At 44.3% G+C, this 22,238-nt stretch overlaps 1 protein-coding gene across 7 annotated transcripts in view; it reads right to left on the bottom strand.

The window, feature by feature from the left end:
• Nucleotides 1–22,238, bottom strand: part of HECW1 (HECT, C2 and WW domain containing E3 ubiquitin protein ligase 1) — a 332,618-nt gene that overhangs the window by 140,013 nt on the left and 170,367 nt on the right. For all 7 annotated transcript variants that reach the window (XM_053261886.1, XM_053261892.1, XM_053261891.1 and 4 more), the window contains one exon: nucleotides 4,220–4,295. In XM_053261886.1, coding sequence (XP_053117861.1) covers nucleotides 4,220–4,295 — 76 coding nt within the window. The remainder of the gene's footprint in view (nucleotides 1–4,219; nucleotides 4,296–22,238) is intronic.

Consider the following 22,238-nt stretch of genomic DNA (forward strand, 5'->3'; position numbering starts at 1 on the left):
GGTTGGGGACTTCCCTCCCCTACCAGACAAATGACCAAGCTGCTTGGCTCAGTTACAGCCAGGGCAGGGCTGGAAGGGAGCAAGAGAGCGGCTGCTGGTACTGAAACAACTGTGGCTAGTTTGTTAGCACTGGCCACAGGATAGCAAAGATAAAGCCAGTCTTCAGTTTAAGAACAGGGGTTCCAACTTTGGATCCCCAGTTGCGGTTGGACTACAACTCTCATCAAGATGAGTCAAGGGCATATAGCAACATTTAGTGGAGGATGGATAAGATATGGCAGGAGTGCAGTAAAAGATGGCAGTGGGTTTAGGAAGATGTGGTATATCAGAGCTTTCAGGGGAATATAGCAAGATATAACAAGGGAAGTAAAAAACATGGCAGGGTTCTAGCAAGATACAGCAGGGAGCGTAGGACCTTATGAAGTGGGTGTATCAAAATACAGTCATGGATGTATCAAAATACAGTCATGGATGTAGGGAAATATGCTGAAAAGGTGTAGCAAGATATTTATTTAAAATATTTATATTCCACCTTTTCAAATAGGCATGAGGCGGCTTACAACCATATCAAACAAAACCCAGTAAAACCAAAGATGAAAAACTAAATCTGAAATCAAACAAGAGAAGACAGAAGACAACATACACTAAAATGGCACAGAGATCAATACACATTAAAAATCACCTTTAAAAGATGGGTTTTCACCCGCTGGCTGAAGCAGAGGATGGTAGGAGCAAGGCAAGCCTCTCAAGCCAGGGAGTTCCCATAATCTGCTAAGGAGAAAGCCTATTTGCGTATTCCCACTAAACATCCCTCCAACAAAGGTGGAGCACATAGGAGGGTCTCCCCAGATGACTACAGAATGCAATGTAGGAAAATTTGACAGGTAGTTTTAGTAAGATATAGTATGGAGTATATGATGAGGTATGTGGCAAAATACGGCACTATGCTGTATTTTTTCACTTCAAGCTTGTGCTTCACAGAATCCTCCAAAGAAGGAATAAGAAAATGCAGCAGAAGAATTTAAAGTACTGAGGCTTCAGCTTTTGCTAAAAGGGAAATAATTTCACAAGAAAAGCCTGAGGAAGCTTAATGGCACAACATTGAGGACCACAGAGGAAAGAGCACAATAAATTAACACGGGTGAAAAATAAGTCTAGGTCACAAATAGAAGAGGAGAAACATTAATTATTCACATATTGCTAACAGGGAGGACTACTTGTTAATTGTCTTCAGAAAAAGAAACAGAAGAGAAAATTAGATAATTATGGTTCTAGTGGACTTTATATGCAGCAGCCACGGAGGGTAAGTGGCACAGTGGAGAGAATGTCATACTTGGAGCAGGGAGACCTGAGTTTAAATCCCCATTCAGCAATGGTGATCACAAGGTGACAGGGCTGCAGATAGGAAAGTCTAGCACTTAGGGAAAAACATAGTCTTGGGGCCCTCCACTTTTACCTCCTCTTCCAATGCTCACAATATGAACCCTCAGCCTTGTGGGACCCCGTGGCAGTTTGCACCCTTTGGCCTCCCCTTCTCTGCACTCCTATTGGGTGATCTTGAACCAGCCATTCTGTCTTAGCCCAGATGTTTTCATATTGTGTTTCAGACAACATTGGGATTCCTCACTAAGAAAGCTTTCTTTCTTTCTTTCTTTCTTTCTTTCTTTCTTTCTTTTTTAGAGAGTTGATAACGGAGGGCTGCTGAATTCCTGATTGATGTATGTAATCATGAGATGTTCAAGAGATGTTATTGTATGGTAACTACAAAGTTACTTTTATCTTTCTTTTCTTCCTATCCCTCCCCCGGAACAATTTCTGTTGTTTTGTTGGAAAAATAATAAAAAGATTTTTTTTTTAAAGAAAAGAAAAGAAAGCCAAGAATGGCAGATTAGCTTCTAGAAAGGTGGCTTATCAAAGGCTCTTCAATAACAACACACAGCTGTATGAAGCAGCTAGGTGTGTTCTCATAGGATGACAATGAGGCCCAACAGGCTTGGCCAGTGCCTTGTGTAAACTGAATGCACACCCTAGAATATTATCTAGGCTGTTTTGCAGATAACTGAAGGGTAAAGTCTGAAAACACTGCTTTAGCCTAACCTACCTACAAGTTGTGCTGTGGGGTCAGTTGAAAAGATCTGTTTATGTCATAAGCTAGCATTACAGATCATATTCCACTCAGTAAGAACTCTCCATAAATCCTTCATAAGAGACTGTTACTTTTGAGAGCTAATTAACAGCTATAGTATTTTTGTTCTGTAGTTATAACATCATTTAAATGTCTATATGATGAAACCCTATGGGGCTAATACATTAATAAAGAGTTGTGTGAAAGTTGTTCTTATATATATTTCTATGAGAAATAAGTATATAGAAATAAGAGGACGACCATGAATTCTCAGACAAGATTGGCAAAGAAGGACAGAATCTTCTGTGTGAAGGATAACAGGTAGAGACAGAGAGACAATGGAGTTTGCAAGGGATAGTGAATAAGAAGATGGTGATTATATAAAGACTAGGAAGCAGGGGCAGAGCAGAAGGGTTCAAAGAACCTGTCCGCGAGCCATGGAAAGGCCACGTGAGCCCTCTGGAGTTCATTTCCAGCCAGTGTTCGCGAGCTGGGTGCATTTATTTCCCTTTCTCTCCCTCTCTGGAGGGAGACTGGGCCATGCCCACAAGCCATCATGCATAAAAGGGGCATGGCACGGTCTCTGGATGGCCTGCGTGAGCCCTCCGGAGCTCATTCCCAGCCAGCGTTTGCTGGCTGGGTGCATTTATTTCCCTTCCTCTCCCTCCAGCAAGGGTAGAAAGTGAAATAAATGCACCCAGCCAGAAAACGCTGGCTGGGAATGCGCTCCGGAGGGCTTGCGTGGGTCCTCCAGAGATTGGGCCACGTCCATGTGAGTACAATTATCACATGCAGGGGGCATCACTGGTGTGCGTGGGCGCATGTACAGCGGGGCCACTGGGGACGAGGCAGAACCCATGCCTCCGTTCCCTGGATCCACCACTGGTAGGAAGCATAACTGCTTGTAACAGAAAGAGGATTTCTCTGAAGACGTGTAAGAAAGGTTTAAAAAGAGTTAGGTGGTTGCCACAGGTTGCCACATGGTTCCGGGTCATGTAAAAATCTACTCACCCTTATAAACTCCTGTTAATAGAAATTTTCCAACTTTCTAAACTATTTATGCCAATGATGTTTTCCCTATCCTACAAACCTATCAGTCTATCAAAGAAAGAAGTTAGTTTATCATATTTGCTCATATGAAAAATGCTAGCTACTTTTGCACATCATGTAAAATGCTAACTACAGATAATCGTCTTTTAGATGCTCATAAGCAAATTCATTTACAATTTATTGCAATAATTTCCAAGGTACAGAGGATGAGCAGAGATAAATTGATTAAGATGAGAGGAAAGAGAACCAATTAGAAGAAGGCTTCTATAATCAAGACAAGAAATATCCAACAACAGATCAGGCGCCAATACTGGAAATAGCAGCTTGTATTATGAATAAGTAATTGCTGACAACATCTATTAATGGTGAAAAAGGGTAGGTCAGCTAATGTCCAGGGTAATGTGAGGTCAGAAGCTTGTGTGCAAATATGTGCTAATTGCACCTCTTCCTAGCTTCTCAGTAGAAAATGACCTACTAGTTAACATAAAAAGGAGGACCCATAGCAGTTGTACATTTCCACAGCAGCTAATGTGGGAAGCCCAACAACATTCAACTATCCAGACCTCAGTAAGGAATAATGGCCATAATGGGGAGTTTCTGAGGTCTGGAAGAAAATATGTAAAACTGAAATTTTGAAATGTGAACATTCTGCGAGTTACCAAAACGGTGAAACATTCATAATTTTTATTCAATCCAATCCATTTAAAAAAACAAAACAAAAAACCAATCCAATGGAGACCCAACATGGTGCAGTGGTTAGAGTACTGGACTTGTTGTACAGAAGAGACACAGGTTCCAGTCTCTCCTACATTCCCTGGATGGAGTTAGGTGTCACCCCCTTGCAGCCTAAACTTCCTTGCAGAGTTGTTGTGATGATAAAATAGCATCAGCCTAGGTACATTGCCCTACGCTCACTGAAGAAAGGACAAGATACAAACAATTAAATAAACCCAGGTCAGATTCATTTGTGGACACTCACACTGCTCAAATCTTTTGCCCACAACCTACATATATCCACATTCTAAAAATATATTTAGGCTTTACCTGACAATGAGAAACTGATCAGTCTTCTGCTTCCTTGCCCCTGGACTGAATCTTCATTGGTGATGCTTTTAAAAATCTGATAGAAGGAGAGAAAGGGCAAGAGGCCTGCCATCAATGCTTCTTTCTTTTTGAGAAGGACTTTTCTCAATAACTATTATTCCGATAACCACAATCAAGTACAAATCAATGACAAGTGTTCATTAGGCAGCTATTGATCAAAACACTTCTTTGACAAGTTAATGCTTTTACCAGGAAAAGGGAAATAGAGGCCACAGGAGAGGAGCTTCTCAGACAAGTGTAAGACAAAGCAAGAAATTACAGTCATCTTATCACTGTGTTTTACAAGTGCCGATAAAAACAGTGTTCCTTTATCTTACTGTTTGTAACCAAAATTTATTTATTACAATGTAAACATTTTATTACAAAAAAATAAGCGTGCCATCAAATAAAGTGTGCTATTGCTGATTATTCGGCTTGGGAGTCAATGTTTCTGCTAACAAATGGAAATAGAGATTCCCATATATCAAATAAAATGTCTTCATATTTTAAAGCTACCATTCCACAGAGCCCGAACCAGTACCAGCTCAGTGCCATTCATCACTCAAGGTAAAGAGCAACTATCTGCTCTGCATGGCACCCACCCCGCCTTGCTGGCCCTACCCTAGGAGGGAGCCAGTGCTGACACTGCCCCATCTCCACCTCCTTCACTAGCCCAGACACCACCTGCTTCTCTCCCCACTCATCACCTGGGGTATGGTTCCTTGAGAATTACCAGTCTGTGAAGAGTTGCATGGGGGCCTCTAACTCCCAAAGAGCAGCTTCAAAATTGTGTTTTATAGTCAGTCAGACTTTGGGCACATCAGCAGGCTTCTCTTCAGGACATTTTATTTTAAAAAATATCTGAAGCATGATGCACTATAAAACCCTCCATGCCTCACAACAGCAGACCATGTCACCACCCTGGAAGTGCATGACACAAGACAGCAGGGAGTGTGCCTTGGACCATGCAGGCTGGCTGCTCCCCTCTGCTGCTTCTGTGCCATGCCATCAGCAAATCTCTCTCTTTCCCTCCCTCCCTGGCTTCCTCCCCTCCCTTCCCTCCAGCCCCAAACTTGTCCAGACAAGTTTATGCTTTCTAGAAGAATTTGCAGCTGGAGGAAGGGAGGGCGGTTAGTGCAGCAGCATTGCAGAGGAGGATCCACCCAGCGTGGCCAGAGGCATGCTCCACACTAAATTGCACTTTGCACACCATGAACAGTAGCACACACAGCAGCTGTGAGGCACAGAGGATTTGTACTACATCATGACCTTGATATTTTTAAAAATGAAATTCTCTGAAGAGAAGGCTGCTGAGGTACCCAAAACCTGACTGGCTGTAAATCACAGTTTTGAAGCGGCTCTTTATGGGGGAGGCTATGAAGTGCGCCAATGCAGGGTGCAGGGCTTGCAATTGGTGTTGTAACTGTGTGCATGGTAAACGGATACAAAATGCCTAAATAGGGCTTTAGTCTCAGATTCTTTCAAACGCTGAGCAGTTCATTCAGGGGTTCTAACCTATCAGGGGGACCTCTGCAATTGTTTTTAATCACATACACACAATTTATATTCTAAGTTTTAGTGAACAGAATTTTATCTTTTCTTTGTTTTATTCTGTGTAGGTTTGTTCATGATACACTTCTGAGTTACTCAATCACAATCAACTTGTAGTCAAAATATGGTTTCATTGTATTACAAATCTGCAAGTGATAGTTGCAAAGCTTTTGGACATGTAAAATTAATAATGTTACAGATTAAAATTAGCCATTTCTGCTCTTACTATTTAAGTTTGGGGAAGATATGTCCTGAGGTGTCATGTAGAAGGCTGAACATGTTTCAACATGTTAGAGATTTGTCAAAAATTGGTCTGCAAAGAAATTTAGCAAGTAAGTCCATATGGTTTGGTCCCATTAATTGTTTTTGCTTTTCATGATAATGGTTGTGGGGTTCCTCTCCTTTCTTTACTTGTTCACCTTGAGCCTGTTGTCACAACTATATGGGTGTGGGCTGGAGGGAAGGCACAGGTCCGACCTCGTGCCTCCCAGATGACCAGAGCCTCCTTTTGGCTCTGCAGCTCGCACACCCACATAAATGCAGCAGCAGCAATCTCCATGGCTGCTATCAAGAGCTGGGGCCTATCCCACAATGCACTGCATGAGCAGCAGAGAGGCAGCCCTCACAATTGCAGCAGCTCCACTGTGCCTGGCCCTGCAAGCCCCAAGACCCTATGATCAACCTGGCCACTGGCAGCACTGGAACAGTTTAAACTGGCACAGCAGCACAGACGACCAAAACAAAAGATAGGTCAAGCTCAGTTTTCATCCTACCTCATTTTTAACCTAGGTAGTGGTTCTGGGCTACCCAGGTTTGGAGCTGCAGCAGCAGGAGAACTCCCAGTGCCCCAGACAACCACAGATTATTGGGTTAACCTTCTCCTACCCAGGACTTTCTGACTGTGAGAACAGCCTCCTTCTTTTGTTAATGAATCGTATTAAGGGAGTAGTATAATGCAAAGGAATGTACTCAGAGTGTGAGCTTTCTTCATTTTTTCAGTTTGATATTTTTCAACTTACTCAAATATAAATATATAAATACACAGACACACACACACACATTTCCTTGAAAAAGACTTTCATTCAAAATGTTTTGGGAATATTAATAAAAGAAGCATATCATCTTTTGTGATTGAGAGGGTGGTGGCCGACCAGCTCCAGGCAGTTTTGGAGGAAACTGATTATCTAGACAGATTTCAAACTGGCTTTAGAGCTGGCTATGGGGTTGAGACAGCCTTGGTTGGCCTGATGGATGACCTCTACTGGGGAATCGACAGAGGGAGTGTGACTCGGTTCTTTTGGATCTCTCGGCAGTGATCAATACCATTGAACATGGTATCCTTCTGGATCACCTGGGGGAGTTGGGGATAGGGGGCACGCTTTGCAGTGGTTCTGTTCCTATCTCTTGGGCAGATTCCAGTTCGTCCTCAAAACAGGAGCTGTTGTATGGAGACCCTCAGGGCTGTCACCATTCTGTCACCAATGCTTTTTAATGTCTACATGAAACCGCCGAGTGAGGTCCTCAGGAGATTTAGTGCTGCGTGTTATCAGTATGCTGATGACACCCAAATCAGTATGCTGATGACACCCAAATGCCTTCTTCTGCATGATCCCCACCACACGTTAAGGTCATCTGAGGAGGTCTGTCTCCAGTTACCACCAGTACGACTGGTAGCGACTCAGAGGTGGGCCTTCTCTGTAGCTGCTCCTGGGCAGTGGAATGCACTCCCTGCAGAAATCCATAATTTGAATTCATGATTGGCCTTTAGGTGAGCCCTCAAAACCCATTTGTCTTGGCCTTCTAGGGTTTTTAATTTGTTGTAAATGTTTCTAACTTGCTGTAACTTGGTTTCCCAGGGTTTTAAAACTGTTTTGAATGTTTTAACTGTTAATTGTTTTATGGTGTTTTATAGTCTCTGTTTTTAATTGTTAATTTATTTTAATTGTTTTGGTTTAATGTAAACTGCCCTGAGCCATTTTTGGAAGGGTGGTATAGAAATCAAATGAACAAACGAATGAATGAATGAATGAATGAATGAATCTCAATCCTAAAAGCAGTTCCTTTTTTGTTATGAATTTGTATAGCTTTGTGGAAAGGCTGAAACAAGCAGCTTGCCAGGGAAAAGAGAGATGAGTTCACTGAATCTAACCCCTCTTCCCCCTCAACAGTTGATTGGTGGTATTTCAGCTTTTTATAAAGGGCTATGCATGCAGAACCTGGCTGTCGGATTGGGAAGGCGAAAGCATGCTCAGGGGACAACTGGCCAGTCAGCAGTTACTGGGCCAACCCCGTCTCTCTCTTCCAATGCCTCCACCAGTAAGGACATGGGGTGCCTCCACTTCAGTTACCATTTGGTTGCCAAATACTATCTTCAGTCCTGTGCCTGGCAGGATCTAGGCTACACCAATGCAAATGTCCTTCGGAGTGGTTCTAGTGAGCATAGTAGGATTTACTCCTTAGTAAACATGCATAGGGTTATACTGTTAAAGGCACGAGAGCCTCCAGGTTCCATCTGGTAATGACAGCCATACTGCAGGGTTTCCCTGTGTCCTAGTTTCATTGGGAATTGTTTTGCTTGACTCACTTTCAGATCTTTTGCAACTCTTTTAACAGCTGCTTGTACGGGCGACATTTTTCTAAAACATCCAACAAAGCACAATCAAGGCCAGAAGATCAGCATTTTTAAGAACTTGGCCAGATGTTTCTCTTCAAGAGTTTCTAAGTGCTGAGTACCTTCTAAAATCTAGTGACTGGCCTTTCCCAATTTTGCTTTCCAAATGCAGCATTTTGCATTCTTTACATTTTACACAACTACCAGGATGGTGCATGCTATATTGAGACACAGCCACAGCGGATCCTGCAGGATTTTTCAAACCATTTAAAGTGACACAGGAGGGAACAAAACCTTTGGATACAACCCATTTAATTTAGCTAGGCAAGAGCACTGAATAGTCAAAGCTCAGACAAAGGGATTTAATTGCATATGCACGTTAGCTCTTTGGTTAACAAATCTGATATTAAAGAATATTTTAGAAGATAAACACATTTCTAGTCCACAGCAATTTTTCCCTGATGCACTTCCTATTTGCTTCATTAGGCTAATCAACACCGCTTTTAAGACTAGGGGATGAGGCAAAAGGCAAGGTACCTAAAATGGCCTTCAGTTGTACTTAGAATCCCTTTTGTGTAATTTTGAAACTAATCTTATCTAAAATTAGTCTATAGTGTTAATAAAACATATAAATATATACTCAAAGCACCATGTTGAATGAAATACCACTGCTCTATGCCGGCCAGGGTGGAGAGGCCCCACAGAGCACTGACCACATATGCCAAAATACAAGCAGCTGACAAGCACAAAGGAATCCCAGAAGCATCACCACAGTGCAGCAAACAGACCCATCCTGAGAAGAGAGATGGACAAGACCAAGAAGCAAAATTCAATGGGCTATCTAACACTGCAAGGAGGGTGCCTGCTCCACTGTTCTGGGAACTTACTGAGAAGATATGTACAACCTCTTTGAGAAGTCTGCTTCAGTTTTAATATGGAAAAAAATGTGCCATAGGTATCCAAAATTTCAGAAATACTGGTTAAAACCTGAACGTTTAAATCTTGCCTAAGGGCTGAAAAGGAAACTCTCTTCTATGCTTCCAAATGTTTTTTTAAAAAATGCCTGTTCACTGCTTTAAATTCTTTTCCATCAAGAATTTAGCCTGTGTGATAAGAAGAAATATGGGGTACAGAATGACAATTTAATGTAACAGAAGACCAAGGAAGTGAACCAAGAAATGGTATATATACATACACTGGCTATTTCTTTAGCAAGAAATCATTAGTTGTAAAAAGCATGATAATGTAATTCTTGTATATGTTATTAAATAAAGCATGCCCTATCATCTACATAAGTGGATTTCATTGTATGTGTCAGTTTCAATGTAAATCAACATAAAGGCAGGTTTGCAACCATCCAGTGAACCCTTCTGAAACTGATCTAATGAAACAACACAAAGTACCTTGGAGAATATGCTGACTCTTCCTTGCCACAGCCACCATGCTCTTATCCAGGAGCAGGCAGAAAACAGCCCCCCTGGCATCATCAAAACTATTCCTTAATAAACAACAGAGGGTCCTACAAGCCAGCAGGATCACTCTCTTCCCACCTCAAGGCCACTTCTGGGAAATGGAACACAATTTATTTAAGCAGTATCTAGATATAGTTGACTAGCGTCAAGAAGCCCAAGCTGTTCCATGATGGTAGGGAAATAATGTCCCAATAAGTTAGAAGTAAGGCTAATGTGGCAGCAAACTGTTGCAGGAACAAAGATTTGGCATATTTCTCCAAAGAGGGTGAAGATCTAATACTGTGTCCTGGTTTGATTATTCTTTTCTCTGCCTCACTGTTGACTAGCCATAAATTAAAAACAAAAACATTAAGGAGAAACCTGTTTTATAAGGAGGTAAACTGCATCGCATTGTCAGTCACTAGTTCTTTAGGAAGACCTTATCTCACAAAAACTGCAGCCATGAACTGGATCACCTTGTTTGTAGTAATGTTGTCCACAAATGAAAATTCTGGCCACCTGGAATAGTAGCCCACCATCACAATAACAAATCTTTGTTTTGTGAGATGGTTATCATAATTCCCCATTATATCCAGAGCAAGTTTTTCCCAGGGACCATTGCGATTACTGGAGTCAAGGAGGTGGTAAAAAATCTTCTGTATCACATAGAGCACAAGTCATACAGTGCCTGATTACATTTTCAAAGTGTTTATCCATATCTGGCCACCAAATGCTTTATCTGATTTGCCTTTTAGTCAAGCTCATGCCCAGGTGACCTTCGTGGGCAATTCTGGTCACTTTTGTTTGTAAGCAGGTTGGCACCACCAAACGATCAATCTTAAGCACCAGCTCATTGAGAAGGGACAGCTCACTCACTACATTCATGAATGGTTGAAAATGTCCAGATATCTTATTTTTGCATGGCCATCCATTAGTTATGTAAGGTTTAAGTTCAGTAAGCACGTGATCAGCACTGAGCACTGCTTTCCATTCAGAACACATAATCACTCCACGAGTGGATAAAGCTACTTGCGCAATTACCACTCCTTCATCCTCTTCTTGTGGAATCTCTTTTTGGCATGGAAGTGGAAGTTGAGATCAACAATCTGCAGTTGTATCTGCATACCTGGAAGATATTCCACCTGGAATTCAAAGTCCATAAGTCTGATGATTCATTTGGCTATTCTTGGGGTTGCTTGACTTGATCCACGAGTAGTAAATAAAACAGATAGGGGTTTATGGTCTGACCATAAAATGAATTTTCTGCCCAACAAGTCCTGAAGTGCCTCACCACCCAGAAACATGCTAGAGCTTCTTTTTCAATGACAGAATACATCTTCTTGGATGCAGTAAGCACTCTGGAAGTAAAGCAACTGTAACTTTCCTGTTCCCTTTTTGCTGGGTCAAGACAGCACCTAAACCATAATCAGAAACATCAGTGTTTACAATAGTATGCCCATTGGTGTCAAAAGAAGTGAGAACAGGCCTTGCAGCAATGGCCGATTTGATAATCTGAAAACTAGCCTTGTAGGATGCATCCCAATTAAATGCTATATTCTTTTTTAAAAGAAGATGCAATGGAGCAACTTTAGAGGCAACTTGTCTAGCAAATTTAAAGCAATACTCACAGAGTCCTAAAACTGAGCAAAGTGCATCCTTGTTGTGTGGCTCTGGTGCTTCTCAAATAGCTTTCAACAAGTCTGTTTTGGGATGTACACCAATCTGAGGTATTGTGTGTCCCAAGTACATCACCTAGTGTGTGCAAAACTGACATTTCTCTGCAGAGATAGTAAGTCCATGTTGCCAGAGGTCTCTTAAGACTTCTCAATTTAGCATCATGCTCCTCAATGGTTTTGCCAAACACTTAAATGTCATCCTGAAAGTAAGTGATGCCATCCATAGTTGCAAAAATTACATGCATCATTCTTTGAAATTCCAAAGCTGCAGAGGCTAATCCAAATGGCAGTCTTTTGTGTTGAAAAAGACCCTGTGGGGTAATGCAGGTTGTGTATTTGGGAGCAGTATTGAGCAGAGGAATTTGATGATAGGCCGAAGACAAGTCCAAAGCTGTGAACACTGAAGTCTCTTTCAGTCAGAGTAAGCAGCATTTCATTGATATTGGGTAATGGGTGACAATCCACTACCTTGTTGGAGTTCTCATCTCTTAAATCTACACATATTTGTACCATTTGATTTCCACACAACAACAATGGGAGAGATCCATTTTGATGAATTGATAGGCTCTATGATGTCAGCATGCTGTAGTCTTAAAAGATCCTCTTTAAGTGGTTGGCGCAATGCTATGTGTACATTCCTCACTTTGTGTTGTACAGGTATTGCATTTGCCTTCATCTGAATTTTATGTTAGAAATGCATGGCAGTGCCAGGAGTATCAGCAAAAATGTTTGAGAAATGAGCAATCATAGCAGCATATGGATATTCCATTATCTGTAATACGGGCTCTGTGCAGAGATCTTTCTGATGTTTCCAGCCCAGTATTGAGACCTTTTTGTGATACATACACTTTCCCTTCTGCAGTACGTCCTTTGTATTCCAGAACAGCAGTGAAGTATCCATTTATGGCAATAGGAGAACCTCCATATCCCTGTGGGTGGATGTCTGCAGGTGCAGATCTGATGTAATAAGGAGATTCTTGTAAATCAGAGGAGAAATAATAGTGTACTGAGAACCAGAATCAGCCGTCATCTGCACTTCATGGCCACTAAGTTTAACTTGAAAATGTGGAGAAGCAGGCTCTGTCACACTTAAAACACGGTCAGGAAGTGGTTCATCTGCCTCATCCTTATCATATCGTGAATCAGTAATGGAGTAGCAGACTTGCAAACCAGTAATGGACAGCAGACTTGCAAACCTTAGCAAAGTATCCCCTTTTCTTGCACCTGTTGCAAGCGACCCTCCATGCAGGACAGTGAGCAAAATTGGTTTTGTGGGCAGAGTCTCCACATCGGTAGCATTGGTAGCTCTTCCTTTCCTGTGCTACCACTTTCTGGGGCAGTGCCATATGAGAAGATTGGGCTTGGAAAGATGTAGAGTGAACAGCCTGGATTTCAGGAGATTGCTTTTGGGGTACCAAAGAAAGCAATTTGGCACAGTAAAGAGCATTTTTCACTCTCCTAGCCATCTCCATAACTTTATCCAAGATTAGTCTCCCTTCCAGTAGCAGTTTTTCATGCAGTATGGAGCAGTTTGATTTGTTTTCATAACAATCTTATTCCTGATCATTTCATCAGTAAAGTTGGCAAACTCACAGATTACACTTAAGGCACACAGTGCTGTGACATATTGATCAATAGATTTACCAGGCAGTTGGGATCCAGAACAGAACTTGTAACATTTAGCAATCACATTCAAAGTAGGGTTGAAATGATCATCTAAAGCTTTAAGAGCAGCTTCATTAGGGTTGGCATCCCTTTCCAAGTTGCTAGGAAAGGGTAAATAATTATATATACTTTGGCCTTCAGGGCCCAGGCAGTGAAGCAATATAGCCTTCTACTTTGCTGGATTAAAATCAGGGCTCTGTATGGTGAGAAGGTAATTGCAGAAGTAGGACCTCCATTGTTTCCAGGGAAGAGCAAGTTTTCCTGGGGTGGACAAGGTGGGAAAAAGTGGTGGTGGGATTTAAGCCATGCTGCAGTGGACATCCAGTGAACAACAGAGTTCAGGATTAATAAGGAAAAAGTACCTTCAGGGGTTGTGCAGGTCAGGAAGCTGAAGAAACAATCAGAAGCAGCAGCAATAGCAGAATGCAGCAGTTCAGGAGTGTAGGCAATGAAAGGAAGATGCAAGAACTTTCTCAAGCTTTGCAGGCTCACTCAAAAAGCTGGTTCAAAATCTCACTGCCAAATGTTTTATAACTGCTTCCCTTGTCAACACAAAGAACTATTATGCTGGTTTAACTAAGGCTTTATTCTTTTAAAAAAACCCCTTTCCCCCCCATCCTGCCCCTCCTTTTCCTTTTTGACTCCACCCCCACCCCACCCCACCCAAGACACAGACACACACACTCTACAGGATCCCCACTGGGACAAACATCCATACAACAAAATACAAAAAGATAACTAGATGGAACTAGAGGAGAGCTGGTCTTGTGGTAGCAAGCATGACTTGTCCCCTTAGCTAAGCAGGGTCCACCCTGGTTGCATATGAAAGGGAGACTAGAAGTGTGAGCACTATAAGATATTCCCCTCAGGGGATGAAGCCGCTCTGGGAAGAGCAGAAGGTTTCAAGTTCCCTCCCTGGCATCTCCAAGATAGGGCTGAGAGAGATTCCTGCCTGCAACCTTGGAGAAGCCACTGCCAGTCTGTGAAGACAATACTGAGCTAGATAGACCAATGGTCTGACTCCTCATATGGCAGCTTCCTATGTTCCTATGAATCCAACAAAAAGTTTCCTTCTTTCTCTACTTCAGAATCAAGTGGAGATGTATGGATTTTCCTGAAATATATATATCCATGGAAAAGAAAAGGGTAAAACTATGTTTGTGTGACAAATTATGTGAAGCAACTGAGGATTGATTCATTACAATGGTGTGAACAAGACCGGATGCAGAAGTGCCTCATGCTTCTTGTTCTTTTGATTTTTTTTTGTCATATCTGAAATAGTTTTTTTGCGCTTCTCCCCATGGAAGTTTAACAAGATGCAGGGCCTACATTGGGAGAATGTGCATCTCCCCACTGAGAAGGTGCAGAATATTTTATTTATTTATTTATTTATTGTTAAATTTATACCCCACCTTTCATGAAGAAAATTCCAAGGCGGCTCACAATAAAATTAAAAAACACGATTATAAAAAAGACACATTAAAATATTGAGCTAAAAAGTATAAAAACAAATCTGATTTTTTTAAAAAAATAATTAAAACACAAGCATAAAAACAGTACAAAATACAAGAAGCAGCAATGGAGACAATCATATAAAAGCCTGGGTAAAAAGCCACAATGGACTTTTTACTGTGATGGAGCCTGAGGAGTGGATACCCACCAGAAGAGCATTCCAGAGTCTGGGGGCAGCAACAGAGAAGGCCCTGTCCCGAGTGCATGGCAAACTAGACTCCCTCATTGTCGGCACCCAGAGCAGAGCCCCCTCAGATGACCTCGTCAAACGGGCAGCAACCCTTGGGAGCAGGCGGTCCCTCAGGTATCCCGGGCTCAAACCGTTAAGGGCTTTAAAGGCCAAAACCAGCACCTTGAATTGGACCCGGAAACAAACTGGCAGCCAGTGCAACTCTTTCAGAATGGGTGTGATGTGCTCCCACCAGGCAGCTCCAGATAAAACCCTAGCTGCCGCATTTTGCACTAACTGCAGTTTCTGGATATTCTTCAAGTGCAGCCCCATGTAGAACACGTTACAGTAATCCAGCCGTGACATGACTAAGGCATGGGTAACTGTGGCCAGATCTGCCTTCTCGAGAAAGGAACGCAGCTGGCGCACTAGCTGAAGCCGTGCAAAGGCACCCCTGGCCACCACCTGAGCTTCCAAAAGCAGAGCTGGGTCCAGTAGTATCCGCAAGCTGCAAACTTGCTCCTTCAAGGGGAGTGCAACCCCATACAGAACCAGTAGAATCTCCTCATCCTGATTGGCTCTCCTACTGACCAACAGTACCTCCGTCTTGTCTGGATTCAATTTCAGTTTATTAGCCCACATCCAACCCATCAGAGCCTCCAGCCCCTGATTCAGGACATCCACTCCCTAGGATCAGGTGACAAGGAGAAATAGAGCTGAGTGTCACCTGCATATTGCTGACAACTCAGTCCAAATCCCCGGATGACCTCTCCCAGCATTTTCAGGTAGATATTAAACAGCATGGGGGACAAGACCGAACCCTGAGGGACCCCACAGGCCAATGGCCATGAAGCCGAGCAGTAGTCCCCCAGCACCACCTTCTGGACCCTTCCCCCAAGAAAGGAGTGGAACCACTGCAACGCAGTACCTCTGATTCCCATACTCGAGAGGCGGCCCAGAAGGATACCATGGTCAATGGTATCGAAAGCCACAGAGATGTCCAGCAGAACCAACATGGACGCACTCCCCCTGTCTAGTTTCTGGCGCAGGTCATCCACTAGAGCGACCAAGGCAGTCTCAGTCCCATATCTGAGGCGGAAGCCAGATTGAAAAGGGTCCAGATAATCCATATCATCCAAGACCCTCTGCAGCTGGGATGCCACCACACACTCTATCACCTTGTCCAAAAAGGACAGGTTAGAGACCGGTCTATAGTTGTCCAGGTTGGAGGGATCAAGGGAGGACTTTTAAAATAATGGTCTTACCACCGCCTCCTTGAGGCACAATGGCATCCTGCCTTCCCTTGATGAGGCATTAATATTCACCTCCAACCATCTGCCTGTACCCTCCCTGGCAGCTTTTATTAGCCATGAAGGGCAAGGGACAAGAGCGCACGATGTTGCCCGCACACTGCCCAGGATCTTGTCCACATCCTCAGGCCGCACCAACTGAAAAGAATCCAACACAACAGGACAGATGGTACCAGAGGCACATCTGCCGGAACTGCCAAAGCTCTGGAGTCCAGGTCAGCATGGATGCAAGCGACTTTATCCGCAAAGTGACATGCAAACTGATCACAGCAGGCTGTAGATTATTCCTCCCCCATTACCTGGGGGGATGTGTGCAGCAACGTCTTTGCTACACGGAACAGCTCTGCTGGTCTGCACTGAGCAGATGCAATGGAGGCAGAGAAAAAACATTTATTTGCCACCACCCCCCACCACCACGGAGTAGTCCCTAAAATGGGCTGTAGCCCGTGTTCGGTCAGATTCATCAAGACTCTTCCTCCAGCGTTGTTCCAGCCGTCACCCGAGTTGTTTCATCACCTAAGTTCCAAGGAAAACCAAGGAGCAGATCGGGCTCCACCAAGCCGGAGAGGGCATTTAGGAGCAACTGTGTCAACAGCCTGGGTCATCTCTCCATTCCAGAGATCAACCAGGGCCTCGACAGGGTCACCAGCTCCGGACACTGGAAACTCCCCGAGGGCCATCTGGAATCCAAGCAGATCCATAAGCCTCTAGGGGCGGACCATCCTAATCGGTCCACCACCCCTGCAGAGGGCAGACGGAGCAGTCAAACTAAACCCCACCAGATGATGATCTGTCCATGACAAGGGAGTTGTCTCGGATTCCCCCACCTCCAGATCATTTATTTCCCGGTTGGCAAAAACCAGATCCAGAGTATGTCCTGCCATGTGGGTAGGGCCCGATACCGACTGAGACAGGCCCATGGTTGCCATGGAGGCCATGAAATCCTGAGCCACACCCACTGGGGTGGCCTCAGCATGGACATTGAAATCCTTCAAAACAATAAGCTTGGGGGAACCTTAGGCCACCTCTGAGACCACCCCTGCCAGCTCAGGTGGAGAGACCAAAGTGCAGTGAGGTGGTCGGTACACCAGCAGAATCTCCAGCCTATCTCAGAGGCCCACCCTCAAGGACAAACACTAGAAATTCTGAGATTGCCTGACTGGGCACCTGGAAATGGAGAGGATCTCTCGATAGATGACTGCAACGCCCCCTCCCTGACCCTCAAGGCGGGGCTGTTGCATGATCTGGAAACCTGGAGGAAAAGATCTATTTCTAATGAGATGGAGATACAAAGGAACATGAGACACTTGCTTCTTTGTCTGCCTTCTCATCAACATAGCATTCAAAGCCAGCTCTGTCTGATACCTCCATAAGGGCAAGGGAGCCTACAGCTTTGAAGCTGTGGTACCTTTCTCCCTACTGTTCTCCCTACTGCACTTCTAATCATGCTATTAGTTTCTCTTCCAGTGGCCCCTTAGCTATAGCGTAAAAACAGTGTATTCTGGAAAAACAATGAAATCTTCTGGACTTTATAGAATACTAGTATTTTTAAGCCCGTTAAAATAACGGGCGCTAGTACCGTTTGTTGTTGTTTCCTTTATTCTTTCGCCCTCCGTTCCATTTTTCTTTTTCTCTCTCTCTCTTTCACTCCTTCCTTTTCTCTCCCTCTTTCTCTGTTTTCTTTCCTTCCTTTCTTCTCTCTCCCTCTCCGTCTCTTTCCTGTATTCCACCTTTTTTCACCCCCATCTTTCTGTTTTCTTTCTCTTTTCCTTTTTTTTTCTTTAATGGGCTCGCTCTTTGGGGCTGGCTGCTCCTCCCTCCCTTTTTTTTTTTGGTCCCTCTCCCTCATTCCTTTCTCCTTTTTCTTTCTTCTTCTTTCCTTCCTCACTTCTCTCTTTCCTACTTTCCCTCCCTCCCTCCTTGTTTCTTTTGTCCTTTTCCTTCCCTTCTCTCTCTTTCCTTTCCTTCCTTCTTTCCATCTTTCTATTGTCCTGTCTCCCTCACTCACTCCTTCCCCTCTCTCTCTGGGCAGAAAACAGGACATGGATGTTTGCTGGTGTTTTTACTCTGCCAACTTCATTTCCTTAGCAGAAAGGAGAAGGCTGCAATTGGAAAGTGTAATGTTCCCCTCTCTGTGTATGTCATCTACCTGGTCCTTTCGTTCTTCATCTCCTGGGGGAGCAATTCTTGTTGCTTGCTTTTATTCCATGTGATTGCCCATCAGGAAACATGTTTTTAATTGTTGTCAGGGAAAGCATACCAAACTGGAGAAAATGCATGAAGCAACACTGAAAAGGGACAGGCTCCCCTCTAGCAACAGGGAATTGAGGCCAGACACAGTGCGGAGCTCCCGGCGGTGCACAGGCCAGCCCGAAACAGGACCCAGCTGCCGCCACTGCCGCAAGGGCCGGACCCGCCCCCCTCAGCAGCCGTGGGTTGGAAGGCAGAGGCAGCGGCGGGCAGGGACGGGGGAGCGGGAGGCAGGCGCGCGACGAGAGGCAGCGGTGCGGAGACCGGCCTGGCTCACCTACCTGACTACTAACAGCCAGCCGGCCAAGGCCCCGGTGGGCCGAAGAGGTCTCGCTCGAAGGTCGGGCTGAATGTGTGTGTGTGTGTGTGTGTTTTGGCTATGTTAGCTTTTGGGCGGCTGAGCGGGGGTGGGGGTGGACCGTGGCTACTGCTGGTTTGGAGGGGGCGGGCGTCGGCAGGGGCCGTTGTTTTTGCAATGTGTTTCCCATGGCTGTGTGTGCTTGTTAACCCCCGTTTGGCATCGCTTCCCCGGCGCCGCTTCCCTGCACTGCTTTCCCGCCGCTTCCCCGGCACCGCCATCGCTTCCTCAGCCGGCATCGCTTCCCCGGCCAGCTTCCCCTCGCCGCTTCCCGTGACCCTCTCCCCCGCCCTTGCGGCCAGCCCTGCTGCCCCACCGGCATCTTCCCTGGCCTCCCCCCGCCGGGCCCACAGCCTCCTCCGGGCGAGTCCGTGGCTCCAGCCGGGCCCGCCACCACCTCGCCCGGCTTCCCCCACCGTCTCCTCCGCTCGCCTGAACTTTTCCTCCTCCGCTCGCCGCCCGCCGCCTGCAAGACACCCAACATGGCGGCCGGTGCCGGCGGTCGTGTCTCCCTCGGCGTGTTCTGGGCATGCGCTCCGCGCATGCCCAGAACGGCCAAGGGAGGCACGGACACACGCCTGGGTGTCCACGGACGGACATCAAGGCTTTTATTATAGAGGATAAGCAAAGCTGGGTTTTTAATAAAGAAAACAGACGGACTGCTCAGATTCAGTAAATCTTGTGATAACATCAAGCGTGAACCTAGGTGAAATCCAGGCAGAAGTATTTGAGCCCATTCTGATGTCCAGCCCTACCTGAGCTAGTCCTGTCCTACCCAGGTAGGGCTGATCATGTGAAGCCCCAGGTTTGCGCCTGATCCCGCCACTCCTCCCCTGGGTAACCCTGATTTTAAATGCAGACTTAGAGTGAAGGAGGAGGACAAGCGCACACCTCCTATCTCACTTACCAGTTGTCTGGAGTTCCACGATGCTGGCAGCTGCTCCTGGGCTGCCGGTAGCCATCTTTTATCATTGAGCCCGGGAGAAAGAGCAGCCAGACAGCATGGAACTTCCCCAATGCACTGCACTGCTTGTAGGGTGTATTGTGCAATACCTGGTGGCCCCGGCTCCCCCCCCCCCGAATCAATGCTTGTATGCTGCAGTGATGCTCATGTTGGTGTGTGGGCAGCAGAGACCTGATAGAGCTCTGGACATCTGGGGAGAAGGCAGCCCACCCCCTTATGGTTGTGTGAATGACCTTCCATTTTCCTTACTTATGCATATAACTTCTGAGTAAGGATGTGCAAAGAGATATGCAACTACAACATAAATACAAAGCACAGGCATACAGGTATATGTTTAAAAGCATTTTACAATATTATTATTGTTGCACTTTCTCCAGGTAATTAAAAAAAATTCCAACTTCATATACAACAATATCAAAAGAACTGATGGCTACTTTTGCACATGTTACAATTGGGAGGAGAGCTGGTCTTGTGGTAGCAAGCATAACTTGTCCCCTTAGCTAAGCAAGGTCTGCCCTGGTTGCATATGAATGGGAAATGGTGTGAGCACTGTAAGATATTCCCCTCAGGGGATGCAGCCGTTCTGGGAAGAGCAAAAGGTTTCAAGTTCCATCCCTGGCATCTCCAAGGTAGGGCTGAGAGAGATTCCTGCCTGCAACCTTGGAGAAGCCACTGCCAGTCTGTGAAGACAATACTGAGCTAGATAGACCAATGGTCTGACTCACATGGCAGTTTCCTATGTTCCTACAATCATGCATGTGACTATAGACAGTTATAGGTTCCTTCCACTCCTAAATCACTGTGACTCTGTAGACACTGAATGTTATTACTTATTTCTACATTCATATACTGACTTTCAATCTACTACACCCTCAAGTTGGTTCATAATTAAAGTTGTAATGGAGGGCTGCATCCATCAAGAAGCACAAAGAGGCGGGGGGTGTGTGGACTGTGGATAAAAAATGAATCAGATTTTTTCAACTACAAACCTACAGATATATTGAGCTTTAAAAAAATCCTTTGAAAATGGATGTTAGAGGATGGTTCATTTTAACTATCTGTGGATTTTTTGCATTTATTAAAAAAATTCAAATATAATAAGAGAAAAATCTGTGGATTTTTGTAGGTGGTTTTCATCCAATGTATCAGTATCATCCTGCTTCCATTAACTGCCCCCACCCCTTTTTTATGTAACTAAGTCATCAAGTAATAAAACAACAGAAAGTACAGTAAAGTTGCCCTGGGTGGCGGTGGGGACAAGTTTGTTGCTAGCTCTCTTGACTTAAGAAATTACTGGAAAGAGAACTCCTACTGAGACAATGGGGCTTCTAGTTCTAGCAGGAAATGTGGGGGTGAGAAGAGTCAGCATGCGTCTTCCATTCCCACTTTAGCCCCAAAATCACCTCATGTGGCTTTGGGTCCTTTAAAAATGTTTAGATAATCATATATTTTTCTCTCCCATATGCTTGTCATTTATTCAGCTGTTAACCATGCTTTGACTACTTTTTTAAAAAAGCCTTACTGAGATTTGTGGTACTTGTGCAATTGACCGGCGCCACTGAAATGAGATTTGTTGTCTAATGTATGTAATGAGATCAGAAGGAGCCACTGAAGCATGGAAGGTTACGAATGTACTTCGCAGTTGCAGATCTTTGTATAATTTGTTAGATTACAGTGTTATTATGTACAGGCTATTAGTGCCTCTATTATATGGTCATAACAAGAGACATGATCTGAATGGAAGAGTGGCTGAGAGATATCATGTGTGCATCAAAACCATTAACAAACAAATGGCCTTGGTAATGATCTTCTCCATGCTATTAGGGACAACAACAATTATCTCAGTTCCCCCCCCCCTTGTATTGTTTGCCACCCTGGTGCCACCCTCTTAACCAAATGCATTAGCTCTCAATCGCAGCCACAATGAAATCAAACCCTAGGTCTTCAAGCTGGCATAAAACAATGTTAAATCTGGTTGGTTGAACCTAGCAAAGGTGTGCATTCATCAGTAAAAACTTATGATTTCTAAAAGTTCAAGGGTCCTGATTCAACTGAAATTTTAGATGTACTTTTTTTAAAAGAGAGGGAGGAAACAGATTGTTTCATAACTGACAGCAGGGTTAACTGAGTATGGGCATCCAATTGAACAGAGCCCTGGTTCGTGTAGTTCTTTTCGCTCAAAATAACAGAAGATCACAAAACCCTGTATGATCAGGCACACAAAGCTATTTCTGTGGCAGACAATAGTGGCCCACCTCACCATTATTCACCACACTATTTGTGTGGCTGAATGTATGAACTAGGAGAGGGTGCCAAAGAAACAGACAGAGGCATAATGACTCATCTGTCTCCTATGTTGTAATACAACACATTGGAATGTAAATAGTTTGGGAAGCACAGAAAGTCCTAAGCAAAAGATCAGTTTCTTGTCAAGTTGTAGCAAGTGATTCAAGAAATGACATT

Source organism: Hemicordylus capensis, chromosome 6 (assembly GCF_027244095.1).
Source record: "Hemicordylus capensis ecotype Gifberg chromosome 6, rHemCap1.1.pri, whole genome shotgun sequence".
Lineage (NCBI taxonomy): Eukaryota > Metazoa > Chordata > Lepidosauria > Squamata > Cordylidae > Hemicordylus > Hemicordylus capensis.